The 18,103-nt window shown below is 35.6% G+C and overlaps 1 protein-coding gene across 11 annotated transcripts in view; it reads left to right on the top strand.

Annotated features, from left to right (window-relative positions):
* Dscam4 (Down syndrome cell adhesion molecule 4) overlaps positions 1–18,103 on the top strand; it is a 205,356-nt gene that overhangs the window by 161,389 nt on the left and 25,864 nt on the right. For all 11 annotated transcript variants that reach the window (XM_076124900.1, XM_076124901.1, XM_076124899.1 and 8 more), the window contains exons 4-10: positions 1,796–1,994; positions 4,516–4,671; positions 6,586–6,717; positions 6,996–7,131; positions 13,099–13,286; positions 13,707–13,979; positions 14,342–14,446. In XM_076124900.1, the coding sequence (XP_075981015.1) occupies positions 1,796–1,994; positions 4,516–4,671; positions 6,586–6,717; positions 6,996–7,131; positions 13,099–13,286; positions 13,707–13,979; positions 14,342–14,446 (1,189 nt within the window). The remainder of the gene's footprint in view (positions 1–1,795; positions 1,995–4,515; positions 4,672–6,585; positions 6,718–6,995; positions 7,132–13,098; positions 13,287–13,706; positions 13,980–14,341; positions 14,447–18,103) is intronic.

The raw sequence follows: 18,103 nt of genomic DNA, 5'->3' as shown, positions 1-18,103 counted from the left end.
CATGATAATAACATACGTAATAACTTAAGACAGAAGGTCCTTTAAGTAGAGACTAAATAGATTAATCGACTTGGTATTATATAGATCTCACAACTTTTTACGGCGAGACTTGAGGTTTTTACAGAATGTTTTTGATGGCATCTCACTTCTTTTTGTAGAGCGAATAGAGCAAACATAAGTCCAATTTGTATGGAAAGCCGTATTTTTTTCATAATTCAACATATTTTCCTATGGGAATGTTGTTCAGTTTCATGGGCTAAACACCCTTACCCACCCTATACCCCCTCCCGTTATGTCTCATATAGTAGATACATATTTACACCTATTTATTTTATTTTCTACAGAAATAATAATTTAATTCATTAACTGCAAATGTAACCTTGTAATCTTATACATTTATATGGGATTACAAAGTTATTGTTGCAGCTAGTGTATTTAGAAAACTTGACCGAAATTAGAAAATATTGAATTTTTCCCATGATTAAGACACTAAACCCTATTTGTATTCTAAATTTTAAGCTTCTAAGTCTGCTAGAAGTACCTTAGACTTTTGATGATCGGTGAGTCAGTGAGTCAGTGAATCAGTGAGTGACAAAATTCAAAATTTTAACAAGTTGTCATTCTTAAACTACTGGTTCAAATTAGCTGAAATTTTAAATATACCGTGTTTATACATAGACTGATTAGTTGATGAAAATCCAGGCTTCTTGTTTTATCCACTACGAAATTATAGGGGTGTCAAAAATAGCCCGAATTGCTTCGAGAAAAGGATGTTACGGCCGTGCCGCTTTTTTTTTGCTCGACTTGCGGGGGCACTTCCGTGCCCCCAGATATTACAACATCTTTTGACTTTTTCATATTGCTTAATATTATACCCATTAGGACTGGTAATTGATCATATCAAGAGTAAAATTCAGATACCTATGTCTGTTGCGTGTTTACCTTTGTTTTTAACATATTACATGCACTTAATCTGAATAAATATTTTCTATTATGATATATACCAGGATTAATCGCTTTACCTTGCCATTATAAAAACGTATGTTCGTTAACAGAATTGCGAAGGTACATCACATCTCTGCACAACTGTGATATGGTATTATTACAACAGACTCCACACATTCAACTCGCTATTACTGCCATATACTTACAGTATTTATCATTAACCTTAATCCAACATTTACATAATTACCTGCAAACGACTCCCCTTTAACCCTGTTACATTTTACTGTACTTACTTCTGCATAACATAGTACTGCGAAAACATTGGAGGGTGAAATCCTAGCTACGGAACCACGGAGGCTGTTATTATTAGCTTGAACATGTAATGGTGAATGGCTTCATTAGTCGCGTATTTTCCACGATGAGACTTTGTTTTGTTAACGCGTTCTGTTATTTCGGTGTAAGGTTTTTTTTTGGGAGTTGATAGAATTTTATTGCAATATGATATTGATTATTCTTTATAAAATTGTACCACCATCAAAAAATATACCAGTAATAATGGAGTAAGGGTAGGAACTTTATACTTACGCATTATCTTCAAGCTAAAATATTTTGAATTTTAGTCGAAGCAGAACACTTGTGGAGTCAAACATTTGAAATAGTTTAATAGCTTACATATATTTAACTAATGTAGTACTTTGGCTTAGAAGACTTTATTGACCAAAGGTTGTAAGATTATCGCATCTTTATTAAAAGCACGAATCTTAAGAAAATTTATGTTACACTATACCTATACAATATCTACAAATCGCTTCAAACATATTCGAGTCACTAATTGTAAAACTTGTTGCAGCTGTCATGGCTGCTGCCCGACAACACCGCAGTGACGTCACTGGCGGGTCTTCGGCGGGTGCTGGCCAACGGCTCGCTGGAGCTGCCCCCCTTCCCTTCAGAGCAGTTCCGCCGCGACGTGCACACCACCACGTATCGCTGTCGACTGCGCCTCAGCAGCGGGTTCGCCGTGCTCTCCAAGAACATTCATGTACATGCCGGTTAGTGCAATGATTGCTGAAGATTATAGGTTAAGCCCTATTACTTAATGTTAAAGGAGTATTATTACTACGGACTAAGGATTAAGATACTACGGATTAAGGACATTATGTAGTCAGACAATAATAGAAGCACCTACTTTTAGATCAAAGTCTTCAAATAACAATTATTTAACTTCGGAAACATACAAGGACACAGGTATCTCATAATAATTATTTAACGACTAGGGATCGACCACATGAAAACAACCTAAATTTTATATTGGTATAAAGTAATCGCCGCGTATAAATTCGAAACCTTACCTATATCAAAAATTCTAATACATCCTGAATTGTTACCTGTTCACCAATTTAGGTACTAATACTGACCTGAAAGTTAAACATGTAAATATTAATTAACAAAGGATCGCAGATATGGGTAACATATTTTGAAAATTATACAATTCTCTAATAAGAATTCTCTGTTCGATGTTACTCGACAAGTTCAATATTAATTCAATTTACGCTTTGAAAATGTATTTGTTTGATGTTATTATTTTAATCAATATCAAATATACAAATAAGTTACAGCATAAACAAGTCAAATTGTGGGAATCAAATGAGTCATAAATTGTATTTCGCTTCTGTATATGCATGATACAATGTTAAAATAAAATAAATGATATTATAAAACCCGTATCGAACATTAAAATGCAACTAGACCAGCAAAGTTACGCAAAGCTTTCCAGTATGCATTCCACTTGACCAGGATATTGCCTCAAGACTAGTAAACGGTATCAAAAAACGCTCCTTTCAGTAGCTAATACTATAGTAGACTTCTTTTTATTGTTTTCTTTTATTATTATTTTATGTTTTTTTAATCTATTTGTATATATAATAGATTTATCGCTACCATTGTGTCGGAAAGTGGTGGATTGGATTCCCACATGGAACAATTATTTATTTGTGCGATCCACAAGCTATTGTTTCGGGTCTGGTTGTACTTTGTGTCCACTGTATTATGTTTGTAAAAGTGCCCGCGACACAAGAATAACTTCTTATTTGTCTTTTTTAAAGGTAGAAAAACATTAGAAAACATTTATTAAGTCTATAAATAATATGTATAGAAGACCAAAAAAATATGAAAAGCATCTAACTACATTAAACTTCTTTTTTCTATTTAAAATCCTTCGCAGGCACGTAATCCTAGTTGTGCGATCTAAAGTAGAGCTAATTGGTTGTTTTGCGAGTTGGTTAACCACAACTCTGGAGCCAGCGTTCTAATCACGACAGCGGGATTCTAACCTCATCTGTTGGTGCATGAGATAATTAATTGTGCTTATGCATTTCTATTCGCTAATGACTTACTTACTTTATTTTAATTTAACTTGCTGCTCGGCTAATGAGTTGTGCATATTATATAAAGATCATTCACGTACATATAAATAGTTCTTGTTTTCATTTGCCATTTACTAATTAATGAGAGACAAACGAAAACAAACAAAAAAAGCATAGTAATTTACAGTTCTAATTCAAGTAATGGAATATTATTTTTGTTACTTTAAACAATATTGGTTAAAAAAAGCGAATTATTTTATTTCCCGCGCGTCAGAGTGTAGTTGCAATGCAAATAATAATTTAAAACTTTTCGATTTGTAGGTTACGCTGAACATAAAAATTCAAGACTACGACTAAAATAACTAGAAACGTTTTAGAACAAACATAAAATAATTCATGTTTTCCCCAAAGACAGTTGAATATTATTAAAAAGCAAGAGTCTGAGATTTATTTTCACTAAAATGTACTCTATTTTAAAGTCTGAACAGCCTGACTCTCGTCTTTAAAGCCGTTCATTAAAAATGTAGCAACCCACCTGCAAGTAATAATGTTACCAACATAAAGTTAATTGAGGCTTTTCCTCCTGTATAAAATGTACCGTGCCCTCAGTTACAATTCATGGGAAATAAACTAAATGAAGCGTAGATGAAAGCGATTTGAAATCCGCAATTAGGGCTCTGTGAAGAAATTCACAGTTTGTGTTAAAAGGGATTACTGAGATAATACGTAGTCAGCAGTCTTTTAATTGTGTGCCCTACTCGAGCTGACCTAAAATAATTAAGTAGATAATAACGGGCTTTGGCGGCCATTTGTTTTTTAGTTTAAGGGTGTGAAGGATGCGGCGATAAACTTTAATGCTGAAATCCCCGTAATTAAGCTAGTGAGTTTTTATAGCCGTAGACCGTAAATTTTAAGGAAATTATTGAATTAGAACTAATTTCGGTCTAATTGATTAATTTCGGTATCGTTTCATTCCGAAATGAATTTGTTATTTTTGTGAATGTCAAAATTTAAAAAATGCAATCTTTTTATATAATCTATTGATGTAACACATGTCTGTATTACTACCTAATGTTAGTAATTAGGTATACAGCGGAAATAAAAAAAATATCAAGGAGTTAAAATTTGTTGTCATTATGTTCAATTTAAAACATAAATTATTTAAACTTGTGTAAACGTACTAACAGCGCGTATATTTGTTGTCCAGCACTAAACATTCCATGGGAGGTGGTGGTTCGCGACGAGTACGTGATGGCGGGCAACGCGGCCGTGCTGCGGTGCGTGGTGCCGCCACACTGCGCCGACCGCGTCAGCGCCACCGACTGGTTCACCGACGACGATCTCACCGTCACACATTATCTAGGTAACTATAGCTAATACATAATGGTCACCACAAGAATTAACCTGTGGCCTCTGACAACATATTACATTTTTTTGCGCCATTTGAAAGCAAAATATAAAGCATAAACTATGGTAAACGCTCCGAAAAAACACAGCAACAAAAGCGCTTCATATCGTTCTTAGAAATACAATACACTATTTGTTACTATAATACAATTAATAACATACAAGGTAAAAACTATGAATACAAAATTCAAAATTTAATGTAGTTCATGTATTTCCCTATCGCTAAATTACTAATACAGTTTATACTAGCCAGCTTTATGTCGTCACCAGTGAAGCTTGAATAGTGAACTGTAACTGCAATCCCTGTGGCAGATCAGAAGCCGACCATAAAGGCATTCTCGTAAATCTATTGACTTTCCACTTGAACTATCTACGATAAGTACTTGACTCCGCTCTGAATAATCGTTAACAGCTGAATATCATCCCAGTTCCAAGGTTTCATATTGATGAATGGAATAGAGCGTAATAAAATGACAATAAACTTCGGTGTTGATTTATTTGTGTCTTTAACAAACTATTTGGGATGTTATAGTTTCACAGCTAGATGATTTATTACGAAAGTTTAGTACTCCTGTCGTCCATTGATCGAAGAAAAATATTAAGATATTAATAATTTGTTGCGACTAAGGGCTTGTAGTATAACAAAGTCGATAGTCAGAATAATTTAGTCAACACAATTGAGTTGCCTAGTCCGTAGTCAACGGGAAAAGCTGTATTTGAAGCGTGAAATGTTAACAAAAATATATTTCGCGGTATAAGAATTCGCGCCAAAAGGAAATTGTTGCTTTTTTCATCAAAACACTTGTCAACTGATGACACACGCAATTACATTTTCATCCGGAATCTTATTTCCACGGAAAATAAATTGAGGTGTTAAAACGAAAGTTGAACGCCTCATATATAAAGATTTTACTCGTGAAATTTTAATGTCATGATTATTTAAAGCATATTTTTTGCGAGAAAACCGTATTTAATATTTTCCCTGAACTTTCCTATATTTAAGATTAATAAAAGAACCGAGCTATTTTTAGCTATAGGATTTTATACTTTCGACGTTTTTAGAAGTTTTATGAGGTCAATTATAAAGCTAAACATAATCCTCATAGGAATTAAAAAAAGGGTTAACAAGAGCGAAAAAGTTCACGTTTTAGTCATGGTTCATATATTTTTTTTATAAATTATAATAACTACCGCATTAGATCTTTAATAAAGTATCTAAAATCATTACAACATACGAAAACGCTTAGCTAACACGAGTAGCATCATGCAGCTAGACAGCTAATCCTTACCGAAGATTACTTACACTTCGTTTACCAGTCTACGAGCCCAAGTGGCAAGGGTTTCCTCTTGAACACATACCGTTCTCAAGAACAAGAGATTCCCGCTTGAACGACATACGAAGTTTGCTTACAGATTTTCTCTTCTATGTATAAACATGTGCATATTATTGACAGATATATTCTAGCGTCTAAATCATAGTGCTTAAGCAAGCGGACTAATACGACGCTTTGAAGACGCTCTTAAATAAATATTTACTTTAAACGCTCTGATATAAGGCAGAGTTAGCTAAATATAAAAACAGATTTGTAACAGAAATACCGCTTGCAAATTATTATGTATGATAACTTTCTGTGTTCTTTTCCTTTTTCGAAGGGGTTTTTTAAAACGGAGAAGGAGCAACTAGGTAGCTCTTTTGTCAAGCCATTACCAAAAAGGTGAACAATTAAAAAGAAATTGAAGCTACGATCGGCGTTTGTTTGAAAATGAAGGATCCACAAAAAAATCTCCTTGAGTATATTGTATATTCTCTTTAAGTATATTGTTGTAGCTATTATGACTATTGTTAGAGCTTCGAGTTTATTGTAATCAGGGTCGAAGTACCAGCGGTTGGACGACGGCTCGCTGTACATAAGTGGAGTGAGCCCGCGGGACCGACACAGTGCGTTCCGCTGCCGGGTGCGCGACCGGATAACCGGGGCCATGTACACTAGCCAGTATTTTGGTAAGGAAATCTCTTTATACTGGTATTTATACTCTTTATTTTAGTCTTATGTTCCTGTATGTACTCCTTGATGATTATTACGGCAGCTGCAGAAATTTTGCATCGGTTTTGAAGGAAGAAATCAATTTTACTCTTGTTAAAAATTGACTAAGTGTAATTAGTTATTTTCTGTTACTAAAGACACATTTTATTTTTCCCACTATTTATTCCGTTGCCTAAAAGCCTTGATTAGTGTTGGAGAATTTATACAGTGGGGTAATAAGGTTGTGTGTGAACAGGTCACATAATAGTGACAGAGCCGAAGGGCGGCGTGAGGCCCCGCGTGGTGCTGGAGCCGCGCACACGCCGGATACAAGCCGGGCAGGACGTGCGCCTGCCCTGCGCCGCGCACGCGTGGCCTGTACCTAGCTACAGGTGAGTACATACTTACGTAGATTCTATCTGTCTATAACTGTGAACTGTTAACGAAGCCAGTAATAAAAAACAAATGTTAATCAATTATACTCTGTAGCTCGATTCTCTACTACTATCGACTACTAGCAACCGGCTAGACATCGAAAAATTTGGCACAAAAATCTGATCAGCGCCTCTAGCGGGCTCTGTAAGAACTATTTTGACAGTACACTACAATTGCGCTACTGGACTGATTTTTTTTTGACATATTAATTGTCATATTTTATTTGTATAAAAAATATATTTTATCCGTTAACTAGCTCGGTGAAGGTCGTTGTATAGCGGGATCCTATACTAATATTGCCGCTGTCTCTTACTGGATGAAGATTAGGTATTAAAAGCATAGCAATAACTTATTTGCTCCAAATGCCTATTACTTTGCACTATCTCGAAAATTTGAGGGAATTAATTTATTTGTTATATTTATGTCAGTCTCCTATAAAAAATACATAATAATATTGCATGTAAATAGAAAATCGGTTTAACCATGCTAATAACGACACAGGCATATGCAAACAAAACAGATGTATCATTTTAATCGTAACATTTGATGATACGATTTTCAATTTAACGTCAATATTCAACATTAATTTCAATATCGGCTCTGAAAACTGATATTACTAGAATTAATTAAAACGTATTTATTCATGGCTATTCATATTACACTTCAACTATCAAAACATATATTTTATGAAATCCGTAGTTGCATAAACATTCAATACAGTTTCTATGAATTTTACAAATAAATTGACAATGTCTTTTCATAGTGATTCTGAAAACTTCAATACAAGCCCGTATCAGGTGTTTCTATTGTGTGTGGAAATGTTGACAGTATACACAGAATTTATTATAGAAATCATATTTCACTGTGCCTCAATAGAAATTAATACGGTTCTGTTTTTTATAGCTAAATGAGTAGAGTTTTTAATAAATTGTAAATAGAAACAACATAGGTTTTTCTACGAACACACAATAAAAATGTCATGCTTGTTATACCCCAAGGGGTAGGCAGAAGTGTATAAAATACACACTAGTTTCGCCTTTAACAATGTTTATCCTAGATAATACGCCTATCGCCATAATATGAACTGAGCTCGCTACTGAACCCGGCACTACTATTGAGAATAATAATAATCTTGTGAAAATTAGAAAAAGGCCAACAGCACTTTGCCCGAGGTCCCATCTTCGCGATCAGCAGTCGGATACACTACCTACTGCATTATTAAGGCAATAGTTTATTTTATATTTATTACTATGCAGTATGCTATGTTCTCAGAAAGGTGTACTTCACGAACAATAAAAATATATTATAGAAGCACTTACACATTAAAGCACCTTTACAAATCATGATCTAATACAAGCACCATTAAAAAGCTCCGGCAACATTTTCTTGGTCTCGTATCTACTAGCTAAAAGGTATCGCTACTGTAAACAAACAACAGCGTCTACCGCCGCCCGCACAACGGAAAGAGGCTAAAGTAAGGCTGTTGTTCGTGTTCAAGCGGGTGCATATGCTTAGCGATTTACATACAAAAATTACTAGATTGTTGTTACAATCGTAAAGCTTCTTTTCTAATAAAGTTCCACTGATGAATAAGGCCTCACTCTTCTCCTTCCAAGAATCCTATACACCTTTGCTGAATAAATTTTCAAGTAGCCAGTTTCTGTATGAGTTTCAGGAATACTACAATTCATGAGCATAGTCTTGCCTCAAATATTCTTTCTCGAGTTTAATCTTTTGTGGTCGTAGTCACAGAATAACATTTTTACTTTCGAGCCATTCTTCTACACGCTTCTTTTTCTAGAAGGATAAGATATTAACATGACAACCAATAAGAAGTTACTCTTTGACAAAATCAAAAGCTTTCTACGTCGCACTTTTACTCGCTATCGCTAGTACAATGGCCACAGCTAGAGGTTGTAGCTCTACTTTTTACCTCAGAAATAGGTCTTGTGTACCAAACGACGCGTAATGGCCATCGACTGCTGATTCGTTTAAAAGGTTTCAGGTATAAAACCTTATTTAGTACAACGCTCAATGTAACCGACAGATAATAATCCTTTTTTTATTCGACTGTTTATTTGTACGGCTATATATTTCGCTGTTACCAGATTCGTACGTTCACAAGCCGTAATACGAATTACGCCGTGCCCGAACGCGTATAAAATAAGCTCAATTTAAAGCTAGCAGTACAAAATATCATTTATTTAACGTAATAGTTTTAATAGTAGTTATTAATATGATTTCGTTTAATTGCCAACATTAACAGCTGTAAACCAAACATGATTATCAATTAATTGTTTGTGTAATTAGTCATTCATTTAATGTAATAATCGGTTTGACCTAGACTAACACATGCTAATGTCATTGCTTTTGGTCAAGTTACGAGTATATGTTTATTGAACTGATAAGTAGAAAAACTTCTTATACTTTCTTCTTTGTATAATAATATAGCCTAGTATTATATTTAAGTGCATTCCTATTAATAACTTAACATTTGAACTACTATAGGTATAAAATTATACACACACAATTATTAAATGTACACTGTAAGTACCAAAACCTCGTAAATATTCTGTAACTTAGTACCGTATTGTAGATATATTATTGTCTTCCTTCAGTTTCCGAGTGAAGCCCTTGAGACATCCTTTTTCTTCAGTCTTAAAAACACAGGTCGTGATTTATTATTCAAATATCCATGTGGAAGTTTATCCGACTTGCAAAAGGTTCAATAATAAAAAGGAACGTTCGCTTGACGTAGGTACGTGACTCGAAGTCTGTTTTAAGTTTTCAAAAAGAATACGAATACTCCACATCTTCATAGTTTCTCAGTATGTGAAGAGAATAACTAAAACTCATCTTTGTATTATTTAGTAGCTGCGAGTGATCTTTATCTGTGCCTCTTTTGTGACAACACTTATTTCAATCCGTCTTCATCTAACTTCTGTCAACGTCCCTATAGGATAAAGGCACGCTTTAGCAAGTAAGAGAATCACAACGAGATTTCACACTACGTGTGATCTATGTTACATTTCTAGAACATTCTGCATTGAAAGCTTGAACAAGTATTGGCTTCAAATAAATACGGGCGCTTCCAAAAGCAAGATAGCCGCTTGTCCCGACAACAACGTGCTAAAATTCACAGTTTAAATCTCTTAAATCTGTCGATACACGAGCGGGTCAAACTGGCCGTTTTATTTCGTCGTGAAAGCGTTTTGATCCCGCGTCGAGATTTAACCGCAATTTTATAATCCCTATGCGACGTGATTCGTTTTAACTGCCAAGGAGCAATTTAGCTCGCAAAACCCGGCAAATTGCATTATATCCTTGGAAATGTGAGTACATCTACATAGCTGTATATACTTAGTATCGTCAGTGCGAGAGTGGCATATTATTTAAATAGATTTTCATAATTTTATCGTTTAGGGCGCGTGCCGTTGCGTAGCCATTTAGATTGCATTATGACGTTCAATACTAAGTGCTGACAATTTCACTGGGGCTAAAAAGGAGCAGGGCTATACTTTGTCAAAAATGTTTGCCGTAAATGATATTATCATGATACTTTACATGTTATTTAAAATATTTGTTTTCCATTGGCTATGGACATAAAAAACGTCAAAACATAAAACAGTAATAAAGTAGGTACGGGCTAATTGAGCTCACTATTTGGCCACTAGTAGGTATACACATTTGTTATGTTAGCACTAATACCAACTAATACGTAATAACCTGGCTCGCACTTTATTTACCTGAGCAGTTTGTACATACACGTAGAAAATGTTGCCAAGTTTCCGTGGCTAAACTTGGTCATGTTTAGTCAAATAACCGCACAAACTGAGCTCATGGGTCGATGGCTAGCGCACAGAACTTGCTTCACTTCGTATTTGTCTTTTATACGTGCTTGCAACTGCTACACAAACCGTAACTCCCACTTAAAGTGTATTTAGGTAAATCACCACTCGCCACAAAGACGTCATTATACTCGTAACGAAACAACTTCCATTTACAAAGTTAGTGACGGCACAAAAGCAACTTACGTACCGGCGCAATGAGAACAAAATCATAATAAAATTTCCCCTGTGATTCCAAAACGGCTAAGAGTTACGGACTATATAAAAGTTCACTAACTTCCTCAGTGAACTGATAACATGTTATGTTTTCAAAGAATTACGGTGGCGAGAGCTTCTGAATACGCCATAAACTTTCATATCCAGCCATAGTTCGAGGAAACCTTTTAGAATGCAAATGTCTCGGTGCATTTCAACTCCTTTCAAAACTATTTCTAAAAGGGAACCTAACTTGGAGAACATTGAAGATTTCGCGCCACATAGCCATTTCATTTCCGCGAAATTTCGCATAGGATATTAGACCGTATTCACAAAGCTTTTGCCTTCATGTAATAGTGTTCTGGAACGAGTTGAAAGCTGAAACTATGCGACGGTATCTTTCGCCTCACATTAGACGGACGGTGCCGAAATAAGTTGCTTCAATTTAACCCTCAGTAATTCAATCCCAAACAAATTTCTCTTTACAGAAGCTAAGTATGTCAAGGGTTATTAAATATTTGGAGCGGTGGCGGTGTTACGAACATTTTCCATTTAGTAATCGTTTTAAAATTTTAAATGAGTTTAAACGGTTATGATTATTTTAATGTGTGTTTTACTCTTGAAACGGAACTAGTGGTTACTGGTCATATTCTATTTTATTGCACAGATGTCGGGTCATTAGGCTGTCGTTTTGTTAAGAGCGACCAGAATAAATCACAGTAATATCGTTATGCTACAGTTTGTGTACGGAGTATGGTTTAATTAAAGCATGAAATGTTATATGAAAGTACTGCCTTTACATTAACCAATACTTGGAGTTGGTACATGGTTGCTTAACAATAACTCCCAAAGAAATGAAACAGATTGAATAACTTAAAAGGAATCTTCCCGATATCCTACTAATACCACTAACATTTTGTTAAACCGATAAATGGACAAATACTAGAAGTGTGCCATCTTTTTCGCGTTTTGTCAAGATATTCGTATTTAAAATTAAAACAACAACACAAAGGTTGACTGTGATAAATTATAGGCAAGCCAAGTCAATAATATAAGACCTAAATAACCAGTGCGCAAGGAAAAGGAGTATTATATGCATCTGCAGGTCGTCAGGGAATCCATTTGCAATGTTATTCTAATATCACATTTATTTACGATCGCAATCTAGGTTGCGTGGTGGCGTAAATGGAAAATATAAAAGCTTATTCCACTATATTTAATTTTATAGTACCGAGCCAAGTTATGGTAAATGTTTTGCTTTAAACTTTAATTCAAAAACTTCTGAGTGCTGAATCAAGGAAAAACTTATTGTAAAAAACATCTTAATAGTATGCAGCATGTTGCAGTTATTCTACAGTAAGTAGGTAGTATTTTTTGTTAGAAACGAAACTTTTAATACGTGTCCGCCATTTTCGGGATTGTAATGGGCTTTCCTCAGAATAAGGCCATTATGTAACCAATAAGTACATTAACGAGAACCGAAAAATTTACATAAGCCGAAATATTAATAACTTTATAACGACTCAACCGATTTCAGGCGTATTTTAATAGCGCGGCTCGGAAATAATTTGACTGCTGAATTATTTTTAATATTACAACATCCTTCCATACTTTACTTTTCCGTCAACGACTTTGGAGTCACAAATTTTGTCCTCTATATTTCACTTTCTGGTGTTTAGCTTGCGATTTTAGCAAGGTTTTAAATGGCGGTTGAAAAGCCGAACAGATTCCTAATTTGCAATAGTTATCAATAAACAAATGTATAAGAAGATAAATAAATACATAACTCATTCCAGATTATTGTTTTATCGTTATATTTGTAGTCATAAATTATGAATGTTATATTCCTAGTGAACTAATAAATAAATTTTCAACCCTCAGGTGGTTTCGTGAGCACCACGAGGAGCTGATTCCCATAGAGAAGACATCACTATGGGCCCGTACGCGTCTCCTGGGCGGTGGTCTGCTGAGCTTGCAGTCAGTTCGCAGAGAAGACGCGGGCCGCTTCGTGTGCTGGCTCAACAACACCGTCGGGGGCGAGTCTGTGCACTTCACGCTCATTGTTACTGGTCAGTATACTCGAAAACACTATCTAAAATATATCTTTCGAAGTCGTTAAAGTTCTATCATTAGGTTTACCTGTAATATTCGTAAGTAGCGTATTTGAACGTATTTATTTCGAAAAACCAATAGCTAATAAAAAATCACGTAATACGAAACACCATAAAACGTCATATCAATAACTTGTATTTAATTTCAATAGAAAAAATAAGCCAAATATATGTAGATAATAACGAATAGCAACGCCCTTCTTAGAATACGTGAAGAACATCCGCTTAATTTATGTTAGGAGTTTCCTTTTCCCCGAGTACTCGATTTACTTCCATATTACGCTCCTAATTGGGCTAATCGTAAAATTTTATTGCTAACAGCGATGAACAAATAACGTGTTACGTTTTTTATCGTGTGTATTTTTCCTCTTGTTACAGAGCCCATCTCCGTCCGAATAAAACCCGAGGTCGTACGAACAAAACCGAATGCTGACGTCACATTCGAATGCAAAGTGTCGGGCCATCCAATAGAGCTTGTCTACTGGGTGCACGACGCGAGAATTGTGAAGCCGAATGAAAGAGTCAAGATATCTGAGGACGGCCTAAGACTACATATCAAAAATTCTCAGAGGGACGACCAAGGAGTTTATCAGTGTTTTGTCAGTAATACTAAAGATCAAGCTTATGGTGTATCTGAATATTTAATAGACGGTAAGTATCTTTAATACCGATCAATATACGTTTACTTTCTATTTTAATTTTCAAACATTCCTAATGTCCATATTTTACAACAAAACCCTTTACATATAGCAAAAGGTATGAGAAAACATAAAAGGTAATAAGATTCCCTTCACTTCATAATTTTAAAGAGACGCAATTAAAAAATTGATTGGATAACTTTTCTTATACAAAAATTCCTTCAAGTTTTAAATTGTTCCCGTGAAGCCTACCAAGAAACTTTGTAAAGGCGGAACCCGCTGCGACTTTTTGCTTATTCCAACTTCTTAAAAAACGTTCCTAAGAAAGGTTTTAAAGCCTTTTGGTTGAGAGGGTTTGTTTGTATGTTTGTGTAGTGTCCGAGGGTCGGATGAAGGTAGCCGGTAACCGCTCGCGGCGCGCGCCCTACGCGAGAAGCACCCACACACACGACTCCGACTGGAATTTCACCGGCACTAGAGGTATGGCCCATGAATAATATATACACGTCTTAGCGTTTCTAGCTTTACCGTCCAACTGGACATGAAGAAAAACGATGTGCTACATCCCGTCTTATAATATGTATGTGTAGATATATATAATGTTGTGCATGCACTTCGCAGCGATGTTTAGACTACAAGAAAATACAAGATTCGTAGCAGACATTTCTTAATTCAGGTATCTCCATATCAAACTGGATATTACTTTTCCCGAGTCAAGTATTCAGTAAAACTTTTAAATACAAATTCAATTTCTAGAATCTTTAAAAAGAAAATCCATTTAACGGTTGTTGCAGACATTAAACTTTAAAAAAGCTGTACTCGAGAAAATGTAACAAACTGAAGCTGTGTTCTTGTTCCGGGACACGCGAACATAGTTGATGTTATTTTACTTCCAAACAATATAATTAATTTAAAAAGTTTGCGAAGTTACACCGCGTATTTTATTAAACAAACGACTAGCCAGGCGAGGTGGTAATTTGCTAAACAAATTATCTAGTGCGCGGCTACCTACAACTATCTGAAATAAACAAGGGTTCCATATAACTTTTCCACTTACTGCCGGTGTCACAACTGCTCCCAACTTTATCATAAACAAAAGGTAACAAAGTTTCGACGTTGAGCTACGATACTAAACCGCGTTTTTTGCAAAAATGTTTGGACGGCACGCATTTATAATCTTACGAGGCAGAAAAATAAAGCAAATATTTACTGCGAAACTTGGAAAAGATTCTGCTAAGGTTTGGCACGGTTAAGCGAATTTCAGAGGTGATACTGAATATAAAGATTGTTCATTTTAACTCTGGCAACTATATACAATAGTTTTTAAAAATTGCACTAGCTATCTGCAATTATGTTTGTACAATAAGTCAGAGAATGGGAGTCCTCATTCTCGCCAGCCTTCCCCCGTGTAATAAGACACGGCCCATGACAAACACCTATGTAAATATATACCTACGTAAAATTCTCAATATCGAATATTCATAAGCGAGAACACGAACTTTTCATGTCATACCCATTCCAGTAATAGAAGTTCGTTTTGCGGTAATACTCGCTACCATAAATGTACAAGTAGAAATAAAAACTTAGTTGTATATTTACGTCCACACGTGCTATATACGTGCATACGAGAGATATGTAAATTTTAAACTTTTTATCCGTCCGCCCGACTTCTTCATAAAATATTTAAAAGTCCATTTTTAAGCGCGGATCCGGTGCAAGCTATTAGAGTCAGCTCTTCAGCTCAAACAAAGAGCTTCAGTGACGCAGGCAGGCTGCCGCGGGCGCATCCACCGCCGCACTAAATACTAACCGCGCTACCACCAATTAAGATCGTATCTCGCAGCTCGTAAGGTCGGTTTTACCCGCCCCCACCACGAAATATAAGCCGCTTTGTTTCATTATTAATTCGTTCCCCGCTATTTGGTGTCGCTGCTCTTCAGGGGTTCAGTATAAGTAGAGCCGTGACGTACACCCAACCACTTATTTCTATGCCGATTTTTTTATTATTTTGTTTTCCTTGTGTGAAGGAGGTCCCTTTCTTAGAACGATAAATGGAAAACCGAGTGTGGATTTGGTAACCTCAACATATAGAGATTATGGAGGCACACCTCTATAATTCTAGATAAGAAAATCCATGTAGAGTATAGAGGTGATGTTTGTTTGACTTCGATTAAAACCCTACCTAGAATTTTTAATTACTAACAGCGGAATGTTTTAATATCAAACTCGAACTAAATCACAAAAATAAACTCAACCTTTTCCTTCACTGTAGTCAGACAAAAATCTTTTTCGCAAAACTTAGTTCTTTGATCCCGTTTAACGAATTTAGAAATAAATAAATTCTTGACGAGGGATCTTGAAGAATTTGGACAGGGAGTATCCTCTTTCAATAGCATTATTACAATCGTAACTCAGTTACGTAACGAGGTGATTCAGGGAAAAACGTAAGATTTGTAAAGTTCTACGGAGCAGATAAAATGTCTTAACAAACTGGTCTCTAGGGGATAGTACACGAGGAGGCATGGTGCGCGACAAATGGCGGAACGTACACCAAGCGCAGAGAACCACAAACAAACAAGACCACGACTCTGTGACGAGTGAAAAAAGACGAAGAGACACTGACCGTGGACTGGTGTCACATATGTAACTGCCCTCCCCGATTCATTTTATAAAAGTATATCTAAACTTTTCGCTACTACGAAACAATTATGTCAAATAAGCCAGAATGTAATAAAGAAGGATGACCTTAAGACCAGTCCAATTCGTAACGAAAAATATCGGTATGAAATAATGGATACATTAAATCGTACAAGTTGCTTTTAGAACTAGTTTTTAAATATGACGTCTGCAAAATCTCTGCCGCTTTTGACTACAAAACCATAGACGCTTCAATCTAAGATAACATATCAATACAAGCTAGGCATTTAAAGTAGTAAATAATCGAGTTATTCCATCTATTAAACACATAGCAGCATTCAGCATGGAAGTGTACGTCTACGACTGGTATTGATAGGCGGCGTCGGTTGGCAAGTTCACTACTGCAGGTAAACTATTGTGGGCGAACAATCACGCCGACGTGTCGTATATGTCTGGCTCTTTATGTACTTATCGCTAATGGAATTATGTATAGAGCCTTTGTGTAATTGCCTGTTTATGGCTGCTATTACTTATCGTAACCAATGAAGACGTAAAGCTGTTTTAGCCTGATATTACGTTTCGTATTATGTGTCCATAACATGAATATTACCTCTATTATAGCCCACAAAAACATTGTTCTAACTAACGGACGTTTACGGACGTACGTGTATAATTACGTACGTTTCAACTTAAAATATTACCCAAACTACCCAAATTCCACTCGAATCGTGGCGAAAGCCAAAATAATAATAAACTTAAAACAATAAATAACAAACTCGCCTCCCTATACAAAATCGATGTAGCTTTAAAACTAACCATTAAGGCTGTGCCCGAAACATGTAGCTAACGGTAACCAAATAAATGTCGCAATTTAATGTGGTCTCTAATGAAGGGACGGAGCCCTTCTGCATTATTACATTTAGCCGGAACCCGAGGTATCGGTCCCGCGAACTACACATAATTTTAATCCACAGTTTATTGGGCCATTTACAGAGGAGCTCCGTCGAAACAATGGGAATTTGTATCGTAATGGCAGTAGTTTAAGTATTTATTTATCTTACATTATTTAGCCCGTTACGAACCGTTTCATGGCACTCTTAATGTTGTTGTCTTAGTTCCATTACAAAAGCAATTTTGTTTTCGTTACATTCCACGGCTAAAGTGAGATTAGAAGCATTGTTGCATGAGAGTCATGAGCTGTTTTTCTGCAATGCAAGTGCTATACTAGTCACGTCGTGGCAAAAAGTTTGTAGCAAATACTAGTAATAAGCTCATTTAAACTAAAAATGGAGACCAACGTCCCAAATGAAACTACAAACCAAAAACAAAAAAAAAACGGTAGCTTGATTGTAAAAACGACAGAATAAAATACATTACCATTAACTTTGGAGCCACTGAATCGCTAATTTAAAGTCCGGAACTAAGTAGACACTTATTACACAGTATTAGAATACTAATGGACTACATTTTCCTCTACAGAAGAGTTATGTAAAGAAATGT

Source organism: Anticarsia gemmatalis, chromosome 17 (genome assembly GCF_050436995.1).
Source record: "Anticarsia gemmatalis isolate Benzon Research Colony breed Stoneville strain chromosome 17, ilAntGemm2 primary, whole genome shotgun sequence".
Classification (NCBI taxonomy): domain Eukaryota; kingdom Metazoa; phylum Arthropoda; class Insecta; order Lepidoptera; family Erebidae; genus Anticarsia; species Anticarsia gemmatalis.
The sequence above is the reverse complement of the archived record's forward strand: the minus strand, read 5'-3'. Positions and strand labels throughout refer to the sequence as shown.